The 21,983-nt window shown below is 39.1% G+C and overlaps 1 protein-coding gene across 3 annotated transcripts in view; it reads left to right on the top strand.

The window, feature by feature from the left end:
* MGAM (maltase-glucoamylase) overlaps nucleotides 1–21,983 on the top strand; it is a 119,629-nt gene that overhangs the window by 40,122 nt on the left and 57,524 nt on the right. For 2 of the 3 annotated variants that reach the window (XM_030932136.1, XM_030932137.1), the window contains 18 exons: nucleotides 389–501; nucleotides 871–996; nucleotides 3,428–3,559; nucleotides 3,707–3,823; nucleotides 4,728–4,841; nucleotides 5,994–6,078; nucleotides 7,434–7,551; nucleotides 7,845–8,016; nucleotides 9,335–9,451; nucleotides 9,993–10,147; nucleotides 11,690–11,774; nucleotides 13,270–13,326; nucleotides 13,882–14,006; nucleotides 16,638–16,726; nucleotides 19,073–19,122; nucleotides 19,535–19,702; nucleotides 21,175–21,327; nucleotides 21,670–21,870. In XM_030932136.1, the coding sequence (XP_030787996.1) occupies nucleotides 389–501; nucleotides 871–996; nucleotides 3,428–3,559; nucleotides 3,707–3,823; nucleotides 4,728–4,841; nucleotides 5,994–6,078; nucleotides 7,434–7,551; nucleotides 7,845–8,016; nucleotides 9,335–9,451; nucleotides 9,993–10,147; nucleotides 11,690–11,774; nucleotides 13,270–13,326; nucleotides 13,882–14,006; nucleotides 16,638–16,726; nucleotides 19,073–19,122; nucleotides 19,535–19,702; nucleotides 21,175–21,327; nucleotides 21,670–21,870 (2,177 nt within the window). Of the gene's footprint in view, nucleotides 1–388; nucleotides 563–870; nucleotides 997–3,427; nucleotides 3,560–3,706; nucleotides 3,824–4,727; nucleotides 4,842–5,993; nucleotides 6,079–7,433; nucleotides 7,552–7,844; nucleotides 8,017–9,334; nucleotides 9,452–9,992; nucleotides 10,148–11,689; nucleotides 11,775–13,269; nucleotides 13,327–13,881; nucleotides 14,007–16,637; nucleotides 16,727–19,072; nucleotides 19,123–19,534; nucleotides 19,703–21,174; nucleotides 21,328–21,669; nucleotides 21,871–21,983 lie in introns of those variants that run through there. The other variant, XM_030932138.1, reaches the window with a different exon arrangement.

Here is a 21,983-nt window from a genome sequence, read left to right as displayed (position 1 = left end):
GAGGCTATGCTTTTAGACACATCAGGGATTTCAGTAACGTAAATGCCTTCAGTCTAAAATAATTTTTTTTTTATGTCACAGTGGCTTATTCTGGACCCCTTCATGAGCCTGGCTGCTTTTTCCCCAGAGCCTGGGGCCTGGCACAAGGCACTAAGACACTCCAGTCAGTATTATTAAAATCTGTCACAGAAAAAATGCCTTGGCTGCCATGTGCTGTGAGGGTGGACTTGGATGGTCAGGGTTTGTCCCTTAGTATTCAAGATGTGAGACACTAGGGTCACTTTGTTCATGTTCACATGGTTAGTGATCCTGCATTATTTTAAAACTTGGTAGTTGCTATTCAGTAATCAATTCTGATTTTCATTTTCTTCATTTTTAACCTTTCAAGAGGTTGTCCTTCAGCCTGCGCCAGCCATCACTTACCGCACCATTGGGGGCATTCTCGACTTCTATGTGTTCTTGGGAAACACTCCAGAGCAAGTTGTTCAAGAATATCTAGAGGTAAACTTAGGATGTCGAGATGGTGACTGAGGAAATCCTAAACAGCAAATATTTTATAAAAGTAGGTTTCCTGTGCAAGTGTGACCCACAAAATCTGCTGTTACAAATTTCAGATATTAAAGAACAGATTTCATATATGCAATGGAAACTTGCTGTATAGCATTTTTATGTTATAAGAACGTGAGAGAATATAAAGATGCCCCAAACATGGCCCTACCCTCAAACATTTATGAAGGGTTGGAAAAATAGACTAACATTCTAACATTAATGAATCAGTGCATTGGGAAATGGACTATGAAAGCAATGCTTCAAAAACTTTTTATTAAGAACAGAATATTTGCTAATTTTCACTTCACATATGTCTTTCAGCTTATTGGGCGGCCAGCCCTTCCCTCCTACTGGGCACTTGGATTTCACCTCAGTCGTTATCAATATGGAACCTTAGACAACATGAGAGAAGTCGTGGAGAGAAATCGCGCAGCACAGCTCCCTTATGTAAGCAAGGTTTTCAATAGTTCTCCAAAAGTAAAGAAATTTCCTTGAAGAAAAAGAACAACTATTTGTATTTTCTCTCCCTGAGTTTAATTGATTTATTTATTTGGTAATGAAAGGAATTTTAGATACTCAGAATACTAGACTTTTTTTTGTTGGACGAATCATTTTTTGAAGGAACCATAGTTCTTTATAGTATGAATAGACTAGGAGACCACAATTATGTGTTGGGAGGTAATCTGTTTTTGTCTCTATTTTTCTTATCGTGTATTTTATTAGTAAACATTTTTTGTGCTTACTGTATTGACTACATTTTACAGGTGTTTTTATTTGAGTTTTCAGGGCATTTGTCTCTTCAGCTTGAATTGTAGCATTTTAATGCTTCTCAGTAGGGATTTTCTTGCCTTACGCGTGTTCTTGGTTTGTTTTGACTCAAAAGTGTCATGGCAGGAACTTACCATAAAAGTTGTATCATAATTTTAGAAATTCCTCTAAGATTCTGGCATAAGATTTAATGTCTAAATTCTTAGGTTCATAGGTTTAGTGTCAGGTCATGAATGATGCAGATTCCCAGTCTCCCTACCTATGTTTTAACAGATGTTTTAAAGAGGAATTGAGGAAGCAGAGTAGTTCTAGACCCCATGAATTTAGCTCAAAATAATTATATTACTGGAAGGACTATGAGCCATCTGGGTTAGCATCATTTTTTTTTTCACAGATAGTAAATTGAGGCTGTCAGAGGAAATAACATGACCAAGACCACATAGATAATTGATGACAGAATGAATACTGCATGACTACATGAATGTGAAAAATAATACAACAAGTTTCAGGTCCATGTGTTTTTACGTTAGTATTTTGATTACTATTAAATTGGGAATGAGCAGAATTTGCCTTTCTCTGTAGTGTGGTCATTTCACAATTGAAACCGAGCTTCAGCAGACATTTTGTAATTTGGCAGAAAGTTCATAAATATGAAGTGTAAAAGAAAGTGCTTAACGGAATTGAGATTCAAAAAGCCTAGGAATTGAGGAGATGGGGGAAGCAGAAAGTCAGGGCAGATTAAGACGTTTGGGTCAATGAATCCACTCTCAGGCTAGATGCGGGTCCCACTACTCATTCTCCAGCACGACGTGGCTTTATACATGTGGGGGAGCTGAGGCAGGCAGATCACAAGGTGAGGAGTTCAAGCCCAGCCTGGCCAACACAGTGAAACCCCGTCTCTACTAAAAATACAAAAAAAAAAAAAAAAAGATTAGCTGGGTATGGTGGCAGGTGCCTGTAATCCCGGCTATTCGGGAAGCTGAGACACGAGAATCACTTGAACCCAGGAGGTGGAGGTTGCAGTAAGCCGCTATCGTGTCACTGTACTCCAGCCTGGGCGACAGAGCTGGACTCAGTCTTGAGTAAAAAACAAACAAACAAACAAACAAAAACAAAAAAAACCCCCACAAAACTCCATTTAAGATTAGAAATCTCATTTAATATTAGAAAACCAGAGGAACTAGTTTTCAAGCCCAGATCTCTAACATCATAGTGGCCATCTCTTTTTTTATGCGATTTTCCTTACATGTAGATAGACATTTTCTTTTTAAGTGATCCCGGAAATGAAAGAATTGGACTATTACTGCTGCCTAGTGGTGTGAGATGTGAAAGGGAGTGTTTAGACAGGGAATTGAACACTATTACCTGAGTTCAGTATACATGTCAAAATCTGTCACTTTAAGTGAACAAAAAGGTATAATATGGACATGTAATAAAACATTTTTGTGCTTTGAATGGCTAACTTTGAATGTACCTATGATATTGGGTACTATTGGGCGTGAAATTTAATAAGAGATGCAAAGGGAAAAGCTTAGTAGTCTCTAGAATAATCCTCTTCTCTCCCCTGCTCTATTCCCTTGGAGACAAACCTAGGTGGTAGAGAAGGGTACATTTTATTCTGGGCTTCACTATGTTTATACAGGTAAAATTGGGATAGCATAAACAGCAAAGATGTGGGGTAGAAGCGAAGTAACAAAATAAAATGAGGGAGATGTGGGAGAGAGGCAGTCTCTTCCCTTCTTTATTTTGTGAATAAGGTGAAATTTAGGTCATTTCTTAGGTGGATATGTCTGATTGTCTTAGGGGTTTGTCATAATTGGTGTTGTTTGCTTGATTGGTTTTTAATGCCAGAGTGCCAGGCAAGGATAGCATGATGCAGTTAACCTGATGGCAGGGATGAGGCCAAGCCCTAGGGAACCAACCGGTCATGTGTTTTTGAAATCACCATTGGAAAAGAGGCACTCAGCTTCCAGGAACTGATTAAGAACTCTGTTTAGAGCCCAGAACAGAGTTAGTTGTTGTTTATCCTGAATAATCACAGTGAAAATTTGATTTCGTTTTACCATGGAAATTTCTAGGCGCTAATTGTGGACTTTGTATATTCTTTCAGGATGTTCAGCATGCTGATATTGATTATATGGATGAGAGAAGGGACTTCACTTATGATCCAGTGAATTTTAAAGGCTTCCCTGAATTTGTCAATGACTTACACAAAAATGGACAGAAGCTTGTCATCATTGTGGTACGTACTGCCCTCTTTCCTCCAAATTAGGTATTTGCTCCTCCGTTTCATACACCCATCTCCTTTGCTTTCTCCCCAAGTTCCCAGTCTCCTTTCAGTGCCTCCAGCTTCCAGTTGGTTTCTTCATTGTATTCTTCCTCTTTTTAGGATCCAGCCATCTCCAACAACTCTTCCTCAAGTAAACCCTATGGCCCATATGACAGGGGTTCAGATATGAAGATATGGGTGAATAGTTCAGATGGAGTGACTCCACTCATTGGGGAGGTAACTTAATGGGAAGGCTGGAGGCGGTAGAGGGGCTGCATAGGGGTATGTGAATGTGTGTGTGTTTGTGCATGTAATTGTTTTATTGTACATTTTCAATATATTTATATATTCTGGGAATAAATTCTCCTCTGCCCTTTTGTGCCCGAGTGCATGCCTGCCATCCTAGATTTTTGATTCCCTTCACAGCCAAGTCCCTTTAAACAACAGCTCACACACTGAGTGTCCACTTTCTCACCTCCCACACACTCTGCAGCTGACTGTGGCCTCCTTTCTTCCCCCATCACTTCCCTGACACTGCTCTGGCAAAAAACACCCATTACTTTCTCATTGGTAAATCCAGCGGAACTGTTTCATGCCTCTTCTTACTCAATTTTCCTGCAGTATTTGACAAGTGTACCCACTTCTTTCTCAAATGTTTGTTTGTCCTTGTTTTTTCAGGAAGGTGTTATCTGCTTGTTCACTTCTAAGGTCTCTGATGACCTTTTCAGAGTGTAGTGTCTGGGGGAAATTGGATAGGAAAGAAAGAGAAAAGTGAATGATGTTAGAATCCACAGCTTATAATGGACTAGCTGAAATTTACACAGTGCTCTTCCCCCATTTACTATTTCCAGAATTAAGAACAAAAAAAGTGTGGAGAGTTAAAGATGACTAAGTTAGACAATGCCTTTATCCACAAATTTATTCATTAAGGACTTAAACATTTTTTGAAATGCATTTTTCTTCAAGTGACCCTGGCATTTATTTTAAATATTCTGAGCACTCCACCTTCCTAACTAAATAGGATGTGTTCCTGGGTACCTCGGTTGCTGTGATCATGTTAGGAATTTCTTTGCAAAGTACTTTATTTTATTCTATATTTGTTTAATTTACTCTTATCAGTGTTTTTCTTTTTCTCCTGAAGGTCTGGCCTGGACAAACTGTGTTTCCTGATTATACCAATCCCAACTGTGCTGTTTGGTGGACAAAGGAATTTGAACTTTTTCATAATCAAGTGGAGTTTGATGGAATCTGGATTGTGAGTTGTTTACACTTGGATTATTGAGTGACAGATATTCAGATTGTGTATATCTGTATCTGTAACTTTGAGTCACAGAGCATAGGGAGAGGAGGAGGAGGAGAAGAAAGGAAGTATAGCAATCATTCTCAATATTCACTATCTTTCTATTCAAATAATCTTACTAAAACACATAGCTTAGAATAAAAATCAAATTGTTAGAGCTAAAAGGAAACTCAGAAATTTTTTCCCAAGTCTAGCTCTTTTTTTCTTTTCTTTTCTCCCTTCCTTCCTTCCCCCCTTCCTTCCTTCCCTCCTTCCTTCCTTCCTTCCTTCCTTCCTTCCTTCCTTCCTTCCTTCCTTCCTTCCTTCCTTCCTTCCTTCCTTCCTTCCTTCCTTCCTTCCTTTCTTCTTCAAAGGAATGAGCTGAACTCAGAACAGGTCATGTACTCCTTACCTTGTTGCAAAGTATACAAATTGTTCAATTGCTAGTTCAAGGCTCTTCCATTTGGACATGTTGAACAAATTGATCACAGTCAAAGCACTCAGGTGCATGAACAAACTATGCCTGTGGTAAAGAAAAATGTCTCATATGATGTCAGGTGAAAGAAAGTAACCCAGCCGAGGGTTAGGAAAATTTAGGGAGCTCCAGAGTTGAAACTTTTTCTTTTTCTAACAGAACTGTAGAAAATTCAAACAATACAGAGAGTTAAAAAGATAAAAGCAAAAATCCTCTGAAATTATAGCAACCAAAGACATTTATTATCGATATGTTAGAATGCATCTCTTTAGACCCTCATGTGCTCTCTCCCTCCTTTTCTCTCTGTGTATGTATGTTTATATGTATTTTTATGTGTATGTATTTACAGTTATATTTTGATATATGGAAAATGTATAAGTTGAAACATGTCATATAAATTGAAATTTTTTTCACCTGGTGTGTTTAGGAATTGTTCATTTTCAACAGTTATAGACATATTTGAAGAAATGTTAAGAACCTTCTTCATGAAGCCTTCAGTGGGTAGACAAGAACACCCACTCTATTCCATATATATAAATACCCCCTTAAAATATCTGGAATAATTTATCTGATTAATTAAAAAAAGACACCGTCAGTACATCATAAGATAACATGTTACTTTTTCTTAATAGTTTTTGCTCTTCGTCTTGCAGGATATGAATGAAGTCTCCAACTTTGTTGATGGTTCGGTCTCAGGATGTTCCACAAACAACCTAAATAATCCCCCATTCACTCCCAGTAAGTCTTGGTGGTCAGCAGATTAAAGTAGCAATGTGTATTTCATATTATAAATTTGTAAGGACAGATCTGAAAAATTTGACAAGGGAATTTGTTCATAAGTGTGCACAGAAAAAGAAAAATGTGGGTAATATATAAGGAAAACTAGGAAGGAAAATAAAAACATGCTATGCTTTCCTAAAAGAGGCACAAATTCAAAAGGGGCAATGTAGTACTTCTACTGATAGTCAAAGCTATTTCTAGGGAAGGTCTAGAGAGGATATGGTGTAGAGGCTAGAGGCTAGTGGTAAGTTTACGTCATTCTCAAGTGTACACCCGCAGGCCAGGGTTTACTAGAGAGACACCAGGTAAACAGCCTTAGTCTTAAGGTGAGGGTCATGTCTGACATGTCCACAGTGTGAAGAACTGAGCCACAGGATGAAAAGACAGAACTCGTGACTTGGGAGGTCAAAGTCAGTGAACCTGATGATATCCAGCTTTGACTGAACTTTGGACAACACTATCTCTTAGGGTGTGGCCTTGGAATCATAGCATTGGCCATAGTTTGAAGAACGCTGGAAGTTCAAGGATAAATTATATCTTGATTGAGAAAGGAAAAAACTGCTAAGATGATAATAACTTATGAAGGCTTCAATATGGTGAGAAGAGAGGAAATTGGGGCAGGTAGCGTAGAATCAAATGCTGAGGGTCTTGGATGAGAGGCTAAACAGTTCATATTTTATTCTTTTGGTGTTAGAAGCTACTTTCTCTCTTAGTAAGAGAGAAGCATGGTGGTCAGATGGTTTTAGAAATTTGAACCTGGCATTAATATATAGTGTGAACTAGAAATAGATACATGGGAGGTAAATAAGACATGATGAAGCTACTGCAATAGTTAAGATCCACAGATAATGTGGATCTCAACCAGAGTGGTGCAATGGGAGCAGAGAGGAACAAATGAATACAGGAGAGACTGGTAATCATTCTCTAAAATATATGATCAGGGGAGAGAAGGAGTCAGAAATTAATTTACACTTTCATTCAGTATTTCTATTCTTGGACCGCTTAACTTAGCTCAGTTTGGAGAATTCAGATTGAACCTCAGGGCTGACTGAATCTTCTTGCTTCCGAGTGTCTGCCTCTAATCACATGAGAGCTCGGGTGGGAGGATGTGTGTGAGTCAGCAGAATTCATTTATATGTCAGAGAAACTACTCCATGTGGATAGCGTTCTCATAGTGAGGGAGCAGTGTGACTGTCTACAGGATGCCCACAAGAGTGCTTGCCTGGGGGGCTGTCATGTCGGATTGTGTGATAGTCAAGGAGCAGGAAATGTGCAACTTAGGCTGTCGCTGATTGATCCCACTTTGGTTTCAGGAGTCCTGGATGGGTACCTGTTCTGCAAGACTCTCTGTATGGATGCAGTGCAGCACTGGGGCAAGCAGTACGACGTTCACAATCTGTATGGCTACACCATGGCGGTTGCCACAGCAGAGTAAGACCACTGTGGCTACGACCTGCTAATTATTGAATATAAAGAATATATATATGTTTTTAATTCTTGGAGATTATGGGGCTAATGCATAAAATTTCTTAAGACAAAACAAAGCAAAACAAAACATATTTAATGATACAGAATGCTCCCAACAGGGACTCTAATTGTACTGAAAGGGAGTTGGAAGAGAGTGGGTTATTCACTTTTGATGTCTTTGGTATTGTTTCTGTATCCCATGGATTGAGACAAGCTAAGATCTCACACTGGCTCCTTAAATCTCTCTCCCTTTCTAGAGCTGCCAAGACTGTGTTCCCTAATAAGAGAAGCTTCATTCTGACCCGTTCTACCTTTGCGGGCTCTGGCAAGTTTGCAGCACATTGGTTAGGAGACAACACCGCCACCTGGGATGACTTGCGATGGTCCATCCCTGGCGTGCTTGAGTTCAACCTTTTTGGCATCCCAATGGTGAGTTGCTACCTCAAGTTCTCTTATGAACCTGAATTCCCAGGTAGCCTCATTCTAGAAAGTTTTCAAGCCGCAAAGCTCCCCTCTCCTGCCTGCCATGGCTGGGAATTTAATGTCTTGAGAGCATGTGTTTCATCCACATCAGCAAGGCTTTGATACCATACCATTCTTTCCTGTACTGCCTTATGAAGACAGAAGGTGCAACTTTGATCTTTCTATTAAAGTATAACACGTGTAACATACTTTATACAGAAAAGTGTATGTATCCTTAAGAATACAGCTGATGAATTTCACCAACTGAACACTTCTGTGTATCTAGTGCCGAGATGAAGAAGTATAACATTGCCAGCACCCTACAGGCTTTGGCATTTTTTAGTTAAATCCAACATATTTATGAATTGAGCTCTTAGAATGTTCAAGGTCTTGAGCAGAGTAGGCATGGTGAGAGGGGAAGGAAAGCATAAATATAGTAAAGATGTACCTCCTCTTTGCCCCAAGGGTTTGCAGTTTAGTAAGAGGAGACATGTGTGTAAACAAATAATTATGACAAACTAGGGTAAAAAGACCAACAGGGACATATGAGTTAAATGTTATGGGAGATCCCGAGAAAGGGTTTTATCTGACAAAATTATGAGGGACAAAAGGAATCAAGGCAGGGAGTCAAGAGACACTTCATGGAAAAGATGACATTTGAGATTAACCTTGAAAGGTGAGTATTTTTTCATCTGACTAATGAGGGGGGAAGTTCATTTTAACACTGAGAAATAAAAGTGAGCACAAACAGTAGAAGGGGATTATTTGATGTATCTGTGAGGATTGGTGTGTGGGACTGGAATGATAAGTGATGCTAAAAAGATGGGTTGGAACCAGGTTTTAAAGATCTAAAAGGATGAACAGCAAGGAAGTCCTAGAGATTTTTTAATAGGTGAGTGACATGGTCAGAGTTAGGCTTTAGAAAAATAATGCTGATAGTAGTGAGGTCAAAATAATAATATCAGCAGTATTAGGTACTATGCATCCAAAAGCTCTCGTATGTAAAGTGTATTACTTTCATTATCTCACTCATTTACTAAATGCCTGTGTAGTAATTTAGTACTCACTGACAAAATGAGGAAATTGAGGCACAGAAGGATTGAGTAACTTACTCAAAGTCATCCAGTATTCAAGAGTGGACACAGGCTATACCCGAATTTTGACCACCCTCCTAGCCTTCTCAGTAGGAAGTTTAAGCAAGGTTTAGTTGGGAGGTCCCTGGTGGAAAGCAAAGGAGGGTGGTGGAAGGAAGTGAGGTATACCTGTTGTCTGTGTGTCCTTCCAGGTGGGTCCTGACATATGTGGTTTTGCCTTGGATGCCCCTGAGGAGCTCTGTAGGCGGTGGATGCAGTTGGGTGCATTTTATCCGTTTTCTAGAAATCACAATGGCCAAGGCTTCAAGGTAAGGCTCCTAAGAAATAGAGTCAGAATGAATTTGGCGTACATTAGGACTAGATCTGTCTGCATCCTTGCCAAGAGATCTGCTGAACCAACCTCTTACCTGGTCTTCACTTACTCTGATTTGCACCATCATGTGCAATTAACCAGAACCTGTGCTGTATCATCGAAATGCCCAATGGCCTTAGCCTGTTATTTACTGCTGCATTCAAGGAAATGGCGTGTCTGTAAAGGTCTTTCATCAAACTTCTGTACACTTTATTTATATTGTTTGCTTTTAAATAAGAAGCAGACAAGGAAATACTTCAAAATTATTTAAATTGCAGCCTCCCAAGAGAGGAATCTTAAAGAATGAGGGAGGCAGGATGAATCGAAAACCCAAGGAGAGACCCTTACTTGGTACTGCTCAGAAGCGAGGTTTGCAGCCTTGGCCTCTGTCATTCAGGAGGGAAATTCTTGGTTGTAATGAATGAGGTCTGGAATTCTGCAGGTGCTTCTGATATTCTGCAGCCAAACCACAACTGTAAACTCCTATTTCCTCCCAGGACCAGGATCCTGCCTCCTTTGGAGCTGACTCCCTGCTATTGAATTCCTCCAGGCACTACCTTAACATCCGCTATACTCTATTGCCCTACCTATACACCCTCTTCTTCCGTGCTCACAGCCGAGGGGACACGGTGGCTAGGCCCCTTTTGCATGAGTAAGTTCACCTAACCTCCTCAAATTTATTAATGCATCTGGAATGACATTGACTATATCATCAAATATCGGAGTGAAAACTGAAACAATTCGGGCAGTTATTCATATCTATCTATATCTATATCTGTAATCTATATATCTCTATTCATTTATCTATCTAACTGGAATACCTAGTTGGTATTTGTAAACCTCGCCTGTTCCATTTTGGTGAGAGAATTAGACTAAAAGTCATGGGACTACAGGTCTTTTCTTTGTTCTGCCGCTCACTAACTCACTCTATATCTTAGGGGAATCATTTTTTCCTTAGTTTCTTCAGTCTTAATTTAAAGGATTTGAAGTCTTGACTGTGGTGGTCTCATCTGTAATGCACTATAATGCCAGAACTATGTTCAAGCTATAGGAATGAGCCTATAATATAAATACAAATGAGGCTATTATAAAGGATTTTTAGAATTTCAGAATTCTTATTTCTCAGGCAATGAACATCTCTAATTTAATTCTAAAACAAGGCACTTAAGAGTATTTTCTTGTCAAAATACAGTCAACTCCCTTATGTGGGTGACATATGAGGCCCTCAGGCACATATCAAGCTATCATATATTCATTATTTTGGGAAGTTTTTGTCTGTTCATGAAATTTCTTGTTAAAAAGCAGATATCCTGAAAGAGAAAAAAATAAAATGTTAAATTATCTGGTATATTTTATGATCAGATCCAATTTCTTGATAGTCAGCTGAAGTTATGAAATGTATTGATTATTTAACTTAATTTTTTAATTTTAAATTTTTGTGGGTATATAGTAGTTGCATATATTTATGGGGTATATGAAATGTTTTGACATAGGCATACAATGTGAAATAAGAACATTATGGGAATGGGGTATCCATCCCCTTGAGCATTTATCCTTTCAGTTATAAAGAATCCAAGTACACTCTTTAAGTTACTTTTAAATGTACAATTAAGTTATTATTGACTATAGTCACCCTATTTTGCTATCAAACGGTAGGTTTTACTCATTCTTTTTAACTATTTTTTTTTGTATCTGTTAACTATCTTGACCTCCCTCCCAGCCCCTCACTATCCTTCCCAGCCTCTGGTAACCATCCTTGTACTCTCTGTATCCATAAATTCTTGGTTTTTAGATCCCACAAATAGGTGAAAACATGTGATGTTTGTCTTTATATGCCTGGCTTATTTCATGTAACATAATGATCTCCAGTTCTATCCATGTTGATGCAAATATCTAGATCTCAACTTACTTTTTTTAAAAAGGAGGGATATGGAAAATAGAATTACAGCCTGAGACCTGCCTAGCATACATACTAGAATAGAAGCATCTGTTTATCCTGAGGGAATAGGAGACATAAGCTGGGGAAGGGGAATCTGTCTAGGGGTGCAGAGGGGCTTGAGTAGGTGTCACAGAATAATTTGGGAGGTTTGCGCAGGCAGGCGGCCTGTATGCTTTCAACAGGTTGTGAGTAGAACTGCGACAAATCTCATTGGCAGTGGCTCAAATCTCAGTGAGCTGTCTCTCTGGTCTTCAGGTTCTACGAGGACAACAGCACTTGGGATGTGCACCAACAGTTCTTATGGGGGCCCGGCCTCCTCATCACTCCAGTTCTGGATGAAGTAAGTGTTCCCACAGAGATACACTAGGGATCTCCACTTCTGTTCCTGCTGCCCTGCAAATTCCTCTCTCCTCCTTATTCCAAACTCATTTCTGACATCTGTGACTGAGTCAGCCATGAAGAGAGTGTGCTAGGTTTTGAGAAGCTAGACATCTGGTAATTACACATTTTTCTTTCTAGAATTTTTTTTCCCTCCATCAAGTTCCCAACCAGTTTAGAAGCATCTACTGGAAACTCTAGATTTAAAAGTTATGTTAGGTTGTTTTCGCATTGCTATAAAGAAATTCCTGACACTGATTAATTTACAAAGAAAAAAGATTTCATTGGCTCACAGTTCTGAAAGCTTTACAAGAAGCATGATGCTGGTATCTGCACAGCTTCTAGGGAGGCCTCAGGAAGCTTACAGTCATGGAGGAAGGGGAGCAGGGATGTCACATAGCAAAAGCAGGAACAAGAGAGAGAGTGGGGGGAGTTGCCATGCACTTTTTTTTTTTTTTTTTTTTTTTTTTTTTTGAGATGGAGTCTCACTCTGTCACCCAGGCTGGAATGCAGTGGCACAATCCCAGCTCACTGCAACCTCCAACTCCCAGGTTCACGCGATTCTCCTGCCTCAGCCTCCCGAGAAGCTGGGATTACAGGCACCTGGCACCATGCTCGGCTAATTTTGTATTTTTGTAGAGATGGGGTTTCATGTTAGCCAGGCTGGTCTCAAACTGCCAACCTCAGATGATCCAGCTGCCTCGGCCTCCAAAGTGCTGAGATTACAAGCATGAGTCACTGTGCTCAGCTGCTGCGCACTTTTAAACAACCAAATCTTATAAGAATTCACTCACTATCACCAGGACAGAACCCCAAGGGAATGGTGTAAACCATTCATGAGAAATCCGCCCTCATGATCCGGTCACCTCCCTCCACACTCCACCTCCAACACTGGGGATTACATTTCAGCATGAGATCTGGGCAGAGACAAACATCCAAACTATATCAGGAGTGGTCCTATTTGTTTTTGGATTCTCATAGCAGATCCTGACTTGCTCCATGATGCAGAAACAGGATGGAGCAGTCCCAACACTCACTCTAAAGTCAGGCGGATCGGGATGTGATTGTTGTCTCTGCCACTTTGAGCCTGTGTGATCAGGGGTGACAGTTGTACTGGCTTCTTATCTTTAGAGGTGTAATAATAATAATAATAGTACCTACCATTTGGGAGTGTTGGGAAAATTGAATGATATAATCATGTAAAGCTGGAATGTTTGTCACCACACATGTTTTATTATTATTATTATTCCTAATGTGGCTACGTTTGGGATTTCTCTCTGGGTTGCCAAGTTACAGCTTCTATTATTTGTATTAGAGGAGAAGCAGAAGAAAGGCATAATAACAGAGGATGGAAAGGGCATTCCTGCCCTCTCTGTGTATGATTAAGAAGTTCCCTAGATAATAAAAAGAAATCCATTTTATTTCCCTCAGGGGACACTATACTGTTTTAATTTCAGGGTGCAGAGAAAGTGATAGCATATGTGCCTGGTGCTGTCTGGTATGACTACGAGACTGTGAGTAGCTTTAGCTTTTCTTCTACTCCTTAAGACTGTAGCTGCAGCTGCATAGACAAGTTACCTTTCCTGAGAGAGGAACATCCATCTACCTGCTGAGGAGTATTTTGGTAGTGTTTTCTGAAATTTCATAGCAGAACCTGGGTAAAGTCAACCTAAATCCCTAACATCAGTCATGATGAAATGTGAAAAAATACCTTCATATGCTTTATTCAGCAATAAGATAGAGGCTGACATAGTATCTCATAAATGAATATTGGAGGAACTGATGGACAATGTGAGCTTGGTCAGGAATCAGATTATTTGTTTAGAACTCTCAGTTTATATAATATTTATCAAATAGCCTCAGCATGGCATAAATGTTTTCACAAACCCCCAACTGGTGGCAGAACATGTTATTCCTGATTTTTTTCCTTCTGTTGTTTGATTGCCTGGCTAGACTGTAATTCAACTAATTGGAAAAGGGAGAGAATTGTGGATCACTCGGCACGTAGATAATCAGTGGAGGGCAATATGCTGTCATGCCAATATGTTTGATTTATCTGCATGCATCAGGGGAACCAAGTGAGATGGAGGAAGCAAAAAGTCGAGATGGAACTTCCTGGAGACAAAATTGGACTTCACCTTCGAGGAGGCTACATCTTTCCCACACAGCAGCCAAATACAACCACTCTGGCCAGGTATAGCATGGCTGGAGTGTCCTTTGAGAATTGATATCCTTCCTGAAACCCTTTGAATTTCTTTTTGAAACTAACAGCCGGGTGGTCAGCCTTTTTTGTTTGGCCAGGACTGTTGCAGTTTTAGCACCAAAAGTCCCTTCCCTTGGGATGCTTCTTGATTCTGGGCAAACCAGGTCAGTTGATCCCTCTGTCTGCCTTGGCCACACTGTGCATCCGTGTTTCTTTACTCTTGACTCACTTGTTCTCTTTTCTAGAGAGTCAAGATTCAATTTCCACCCTCCTAGAATTTCAACTTCATATTTCTTTTCTCCCATTAAGTTTTCTTTCTTGTGATTCAAATATTACCTTCTGCAAACCTCAAATCTCCAAGTTACTGACTTTTCCTTTATACTTAATTGATTCCAAAATAATAGATTCCATCTGTACTAAAGAGGTACACATTTATATTTTCATGCGTTTGAGAGTATTAGCCTGCTTGTCTTTAATAGACTAGGAGTTCTTTGGAAGCCAGAAACCTGTCTTTTCTTTTGAACTTCTCTTACTGCTTTAATTTTCCAAATTGTAGACTTTTTATGATGCTAATGGAAAATATCCCTAAATCCAACACCAGTTGGCTTCCTTTTTCGAATTGTTCACTTTCAAGCTGTTCTGCACAGTGATACCAAATTGATTTTTCCAAAATGAAAATCTCGACTGGTTGCTCCCAGGCTTTAAGTCCAAAGTCTTCTATTAATAGGGTATTTAAAACCAATCACAACCTGGTTACATGTTACCTTAACAAGTCTTATCTCCTGCCATACCTTCATGTACATACAGACCAGCTATTCCAAAAGCCTGCTATTTCCCAGACATACCTATGTATTTTACTGCATTTGGGCTTTTGAATTTATCCTTTCCAACATCTTTGCCCTGGTGTATTCTTAATGACCCAAATGAAACTTACATTTCAGTAGCAAGAAATCTTTCCCTAATCTTCCAGCGGAGGAAGCACTGCCACGTTCAAATTTCTGGTCATTTCATATATATATTGCTCCTTAGAAGATTTTGTCTTCCTTAATACTGTTAGCATTTCAATAATAGTTGTATACTCTGTGCTAGAAAATTTTATTATCTGAAATGTTTAGGGGAATCTAAGTCTATTGTTACTTACCTTTGCTGACTTTCTTTCATGTTGACTTATTACCTTGTGTGCTCGGTGATCTTATTTTTTTTAAGCTATGATAATCTTATAAATGTAGGTCTCATTCCTCCAGAGATGATTTGCCTTCTCCTCTGTTTGTAAGCCAAGAATTGCTTCCAGCTGGCATTACGTTAGCTTCCTTTAAGGATCCCGGCTTCATGTGGGAATCAGAGGTTCACATTCTCTACCTTGGATTGCTAGGCTTAGTAGCCCAGTTTTAACCTTGCTATGGGAATTTGCTGCACGGAGATTCTCGGTTTTGCTTACTAAGCACCCTTTTAGTTTTAGCTCAGTGTTTTGTTATCCTGTTATTGTTTTGGTCTCTTGGATATATTTCTTACTTTCTTGCAAATCCAACAATATTTTAACAGGAATATGTGTTGTAATTTATCTAAAATCAGGGACTATTTTACTGGGTAAGTCTCCAGAAGAATATCCAGTCCACCATATTTCTGGAACTGTGGTTCTGGACTCCTAGAATATCTTAACTTTTGTGTTGTGTTCACTGTCTGCCTCCATTTTTTTAATGAATGTGCCTAATTTTTCCGGTAATATTTAAGGTCATTCAGGTCAGGACTTGTGATTTATTAATTTTTGTATCTCATTGACTTCCTAGAAATGACTGCTACTCAATACATGAATATTTAATGAAAGCAGATGATTTTGTTGATAATAAAAACCAACTCTTGTATAGTGAAAGGCTGAACTGTGAAATAATACAATGGAGAATGTGAGTCCAGTGACAGACAGAGAAGAAACAAGAAGAGCAGGAAACTTGGAGGTTGCCTAGAGGAGTGACAGAATGAGGAGAGATTCCAAATAAAAATTTCTCTCTCTCCCCCTCTTCCTCTCTGTCTGTCTACTTTACCATGTCTTTGAGTAATGTTTTGTGTTTCTTATTCTAAATTATAAAGTAGATCATTAGAATGATTTGTTTTTCTTTCAAAAGAAACTAATACCTGATAATCAGATAAGTTACTACTAAATAGATGGGCCTTATTGTGTGTTGTTGATTTCTGGGTATAAATGGTCCTTAGGCAGGTGAAACTGTATCTTCCTCACAGCACTGGACACTTCTCCTGAGGGCATCATTGCTAAAATGATCTGACTGAACCAGTTATTGCCTAAGATTTCTTTCTCTTCTCATAGTCTGTATTCTAAGTAGTAGTTGCAGAAGCAGCTTTTATTTGAGCTATTGAAGAGACTCTGGTGCTTAAATTCTTGCCTCCAACATAGATGTTATTGCTAATGTTTGGGGTATTTCTATCTCTTGTGACACTGTTGATATTAAAGATAGGGGCGCCTGTCAATTTTGTGTTTGTGCCTGAAGAAAAGCAGAACCATCTGCTGCTAGTAACTTTTTCAATTTGAAATTTGATGGAAACATTCTCAGCTCAGTTGGCAAAATTCTCTGACTCCTGTCTTTGTCTCTTGAATCTTGTTCCCCACAGTCGAAAGAACCCTCTTGGTCTTATCATTGCCCTAGATGAGAACAAAGAAGCAAAAGGAGAACTTTTCTGGGATGATGGGGAAACGAAGGGTGAGCGCTGAAACGATCATGTTGCTGTTTCCAAACCCGCACCTGTGACTTATGGTCCTTCCCTCCTGCGGGTCATTGAGCTGTGGGAGAAATCTCAGCAGGCACAGCAGCAAGAGTCACTGAAGTATTTTGTTTCTGGTCGCACCATTCAGAGGTAGTGGTAGATGACCTACAAAGGAAAGAAAAAATACATTTCTATCTCTGACAATTCTTCTGTTGGCCAGTGATATCAATAATAGGCTCTCTTTTGTTTGTTTGTTTGTTTGTTTGTGGTGGAGTTTTGCTCTTGTCGCCCAGGCTGGAGTGCAGTGGCACAATATCAGCTCACTGCAACCTCTGCCTCCTAGGCTTAAGTGATTCTCCTGCCTCAGCCTCCCTCATAACTAGGACTACAGGTGCCTGCCACCACGCCTGGCTAATTTTTTGTATGTTTAGTAGAGATGAGGTTTCACCGTGTTAGCCAGCCGGTAGTGATCTACCCGGCTCAGGCTCCCAAAGTGCTGGGATTCTAGGTGTGGGCCACCACGCTTGGCCAATAGGCTCTCTTTTTATTGCCAATGGGTGCTTAGAAGAGATGGTTTCAAGACTGTTCCTGTAATTCAATGTTAATGTCTTCCACCCAAAATTCTTATGAGCAAATGTTGGCAATATAGAAATCATGCCCCTGCCAATGAGGCAGTGAGAAAATACTGTTGTAGTGTGTACTCACCTAGCCATACTTTTTAGTATTTGTGGGTCCAGTATACTAACAATTCCTGTGCTTCAAGTTTAGGAAACAGATCCCCTTGAGGCATATGCCTTGGAAGCCTTTGGAAGGGAAGCTTTGCAATGTTCCAGTAGGAAAGAGAAGGAAAAACAATGGCTTGACCTTGGAGACTCTTGTCCATCTAATCCAATATGTAGATTTAAATATTTATTTTTTAATTGTAAAATATTTAAAAGATGAAATATATCCAAAGTGGACAATGTGAGGATTTAATATATATATAGGCATAGTATAATGATTACCACAGCTATTTTAAGGAACACATCCATCGCCATCCATAATGTAGACTGGATCCCTACAACCTATTCATCTAATAACTAAAAGTTTGTACCCTTGACCATCATCTCCCCATTTTCCACACCTGCAGGCTCTAAGAACAACTGTTATATTGTCTGCTTCTAGGAGCTTAACTTTTTTAGATTTCACATGTAAGTGAGACCATGCAGTATTTGACTTTCTATCTCTGGCTTGTTTCACTTAGTATAATGTCCTCTAGATTCAGCCATGCCGTTGCAAATGGCAGAATTTTCTTCTTTTTATGTCTGAATAATATTCTTTGTATATATGTACCAGAATTTCCTTATTCATTCATCTATTGATGGACATTTAGGTTGTTTTCATATCTTTGCTACTGTGCAATGTAAAATTAAACACTTAAATGTAAGGGCTGAAATTGTGAAGCTCCTAGAAGAAAACAGGAAAAAACCTCCTTGACATTAGTCTTGGCAATGACTTTTTGGATATGATACCAAAATCAAAGGAAAAATAGCAAATAATAGCAAATAATAAACAAGTATGATAACATCAAACAAAAAGTCTTCTGCACAACAAAAGAAACAATCAACAAAGTGAAAAGGCAAACTACAGAATGGATAAAAATGTTTGCAAACCGTATATCTCAGAAGAGATTAATATAAAAAAATAAGGAACTCAGGCAACTCAGTAGCAAAACATCAAATGACCCAATTAAAAACTGGGTGAAGGACCTGAGCAGATGTTTTTCCAAGGAAGACATACAAGTGGCTAACTGGTATGTGAAAAGATGCTCAACATCAGGAAATGACACAGGAATGCAAGTCAAAAATCACAGTGAGATATCACCTCACACCTGTTAGCATGGAAATCATAAAAAAATAAGACATAAGTGCTGGCGAGGGTGTGGAGAAAATGGAATTTTTTAGACTATTGGTGGGAGTGTAAATTGTTACAACTGTTATGGAAAATAGTATGGAGGTTCCTCAAAAAATTAAAAACAGAACTTCCATACAATCTCATGAAATTCCACCTCTGGGTGTATATCCAGAGGACATGAAATAAGTGTCTTTAAGAAAGATAGTCACTCCCACATTCATTATGGCATTATGTGCAACAACCAAGATACAGAAACAATCTAATTGTACATTGATGAATGAATGAATAAAGAAATGTGATACACATATACAATTGAAAATTATTTATCGATAAAGAAAAGGAAAACTGCTATGTGCGACCTCAAGACATAGCTGAAAGGAGTGGCAGGTGAAATCTTTTCTTCTGTGGTGGGAAGGCTAGGATCTGACTTGTCTTTCTCTCACTTTCAGATACTGTGGCCAATAAAGTGTATCTTTTATGTGAGTTTTCTGTCACTCAAGTAAGTAGCATACTTTTATGAATCTTAGGTGTGGGCTTTGGACTGACCATTAGCACATCTGTGCTTGTGTATATTGTATATGCGTGATTGTATTTGTAACTTTATATGCATTATTGGCTATAGGTGAGCACATTTCTATTTATGATTTCATAGATGTTTTGAAAAAGAGGCATTAATATAGCAAGTAGTGTTTTTAAATACAGTTTTTAAATGTCTCTGTGTTTTTATGATTGTTTTAAATTAGAGGATTATCAAAATAATTATGTACTTCTTGAGCACACACTAGTAGAGAAAGCAGAGAGGCATTCAGGGCAGTGGGGGTATCCGGTCTGGAATGGAATATTTGAGTGACTTGAGAATCTGTGTATTACAGACATACCTTTAGGCATAATTGGACTTAATTGTTTTGCAGAACCGCTTGGAGGTGAATATTTCACAATCAACCTACAAGGACCCCAATAATTTAGCATTTAATGAGATTAAAATTCTTGGGACGGAGGAACCTGGTAATGTTACAGTGAAACACAATGGTGTGCCACGTCAGACTTCTCCTACAGTCACTTATGATTCTAACCTGAAGGTAAAACCCCATTTTGTTGAGATGGTGTATTGAGAATTCTCCATAGTATCATGGTGTTCCTTATGCCAAGGGTGTATGGGTTCCTGAAGGAACAGAGCAACTTTGAAGCCTGTTTTGGGGAAGTTAGAGGACTGGGGAAAAATATGAGGTGGCCAGAGATAGAATGAGTTGGGTGTTTACCTTCTTATTCTCTTCTCTGCCTCTCAATGTTCTCTCTCTAACTGGTTCCACTTCCTTTTCCCAAAAGTAGAATTATAATTATGACGAGACACAAGAAGAGCAAAGTTAGGAAAGTGGGGAACAGCCTTACATTATTAGCCTGTGAAAATTATATGACTGGAATAGCATAGATAAGATTTAGTTTTGAAAAAGAGGCCAGTTTGCATAGGAAACTTGTGGTCAGATTTTGGAGGGTCTTAGGTACCAACTTGATTTAATTCTCAAAGGGCCTCATGTTATCCTTGAATGAAGGCTGTGCTACTGTGTGAGAGCATTGCTGGGAGTGGGAGTGGGTTTTGGGGACTAGTAGAACAGGGAAGTACAAGATGGTTTGGACTGGGAGGAGACTGGGAGAAGGATGATAATTTTAGAATGTGATTTTATTACTCCAGACAAGTGAGAACTTTAACTTGGGAAGTGCTGTTTAAAGAAGTATCAAAGATAAGAAAAATATGTAGAAAAATATTAAATATTAGAACTAATGGTATTAAAGGAAGATTTCAAAGTTGGAGTCTTCAGGCTTAGAGAAATGAAGAGGCTGGGATGTTAGAAATGGAAAGAAATATAATTTTTTTCCAACTTTTCAATTTTGCTGTTACTAAAATTGAAACCCAAAGAAATGAAACAGAATGCCTGACCTACCCTGATGTGATTATTATTCATTGTATGCCTGAATCAACATATTTCATATAACCCATAAATATGTATACCTATTGTATACCCGTTAAAATTAAAAATTAAGAAAAGAAATCATTTGTCCAACATTCTACAGAAATGTGGGCTTGATAACTAGGTTATATGATTCTTATTGCTGTGTTCTTTCTACCACTCCATGCCAATGGGGGATACTGGTTTGGGGACTGGAGAGCAAGGGGATCAGCTGACTTCGGGATGACACCATGTGTCATGCTAAAGAGGAAGTGCAGAAGAGAGCCTGCGTGACAACACACAGAGGGCTAAGAGGAGTCAGGGCAGAAAAGAATAAGGGGTGATCATGACGGGTTTTATTTGACCGAATTGTTTTCATTATGCTGTGGACAGCATTCTGCTAGAGGGGAGACATTTGCCCTGTTGCTGCTAAGTAGATTCCCGCAATGTGCTGTTCTCTTCTTAGGAGCTCAGGTCATATGTTGCTTGGATGGTTGAATGTCTGGTCTAATTTCTATTTTTTTTTCTTGAAAAACAAAAGCCTCAGATCTTGCAAGGCCTATCTCCTAAAGATGAATTTCCTTGTGATTTCTGCATTCCTACAGGTTGCCATTATCACAGAGATTGATCTTCTCCTGGGAGAAGCATACACAGTGGAGTGGGATATAAAGATAAGGGATGATGAAAAAATAGACTGTTACCCTGATGAGAATGGTGCTTCTGCAGAAAACTGCACTGCCCGTGGCTGTATCTGGGAGGTAACCATGCTGCTGGGGTTCATGTACATGAACATCCTCCACACGTAATCTATAGTTTCTTAAGCATAGCAGTGGTACTTACATAAGTACTTAAAATCCTTAGAAAGAAAGGACTTCTTAGGGGACATGCTCTGGATATGAAGAGTAGGTGGGGACATGTGTGAAAATTTTTAAAATGAATATTTTGCTTGGAGACCAGGAAATTAAAGTTGTGTTATTGCCAAGTGATGAGTGATAAGCTGGTTTTATTGTCATATAAAATGACTTTATTAACCCTGTTTAGGTTAGAGAACTTTAAGACCACATGCTGTGCTGATCTATGACTTTGGCCTTACTTTTCAGGCATCCAATTCTTCTGGAGTCCCTTTTTGCTATTTTGTCAACGATCTATACTCTGTCAGTAATGTTCAATATAATTCACATGGGGCCACAGCTGACATCTCCTTAAAGTCTTCCATTTATGCCAATGCCTTCCCCTCCACACCCGTGAACCCCCTTCGCCTGGATGTCACTTACCATAAGAATGAAATGCTGCAGTTCAAGGTAAACACGGTACATGTATCAGGTAGTGATTAGACCCTTTTCAGTTCCATTACCTTTTTTTGGTCCAGGTCACAGAACCCTAAAATAAGTTAATCATGCTACAATAGACTAGA

Source organism: Rhinopithecus roxellana, chromosome 6 (genome assembly GCF_007565055.1).
Source record: "Rhinopithecus roxellana isolate Shanxi Qingling chromosome 6, ASM756505v1, whole genome shotgun sequence".
In the NCBI taxonomy this organism is placed as follows: domain Eukaryota; kingdom Metazoa; phylum Chordata; class Mammalia; order Primates; family Cercopithecidae; genus Rhinopithecus; species Rhinopithecus roxellana.
The sequence above is the reverse complement of the archived record's forward strand: the minus strand, read 5'-3'. Positions and strand labels throughout refer to the sequence as shown.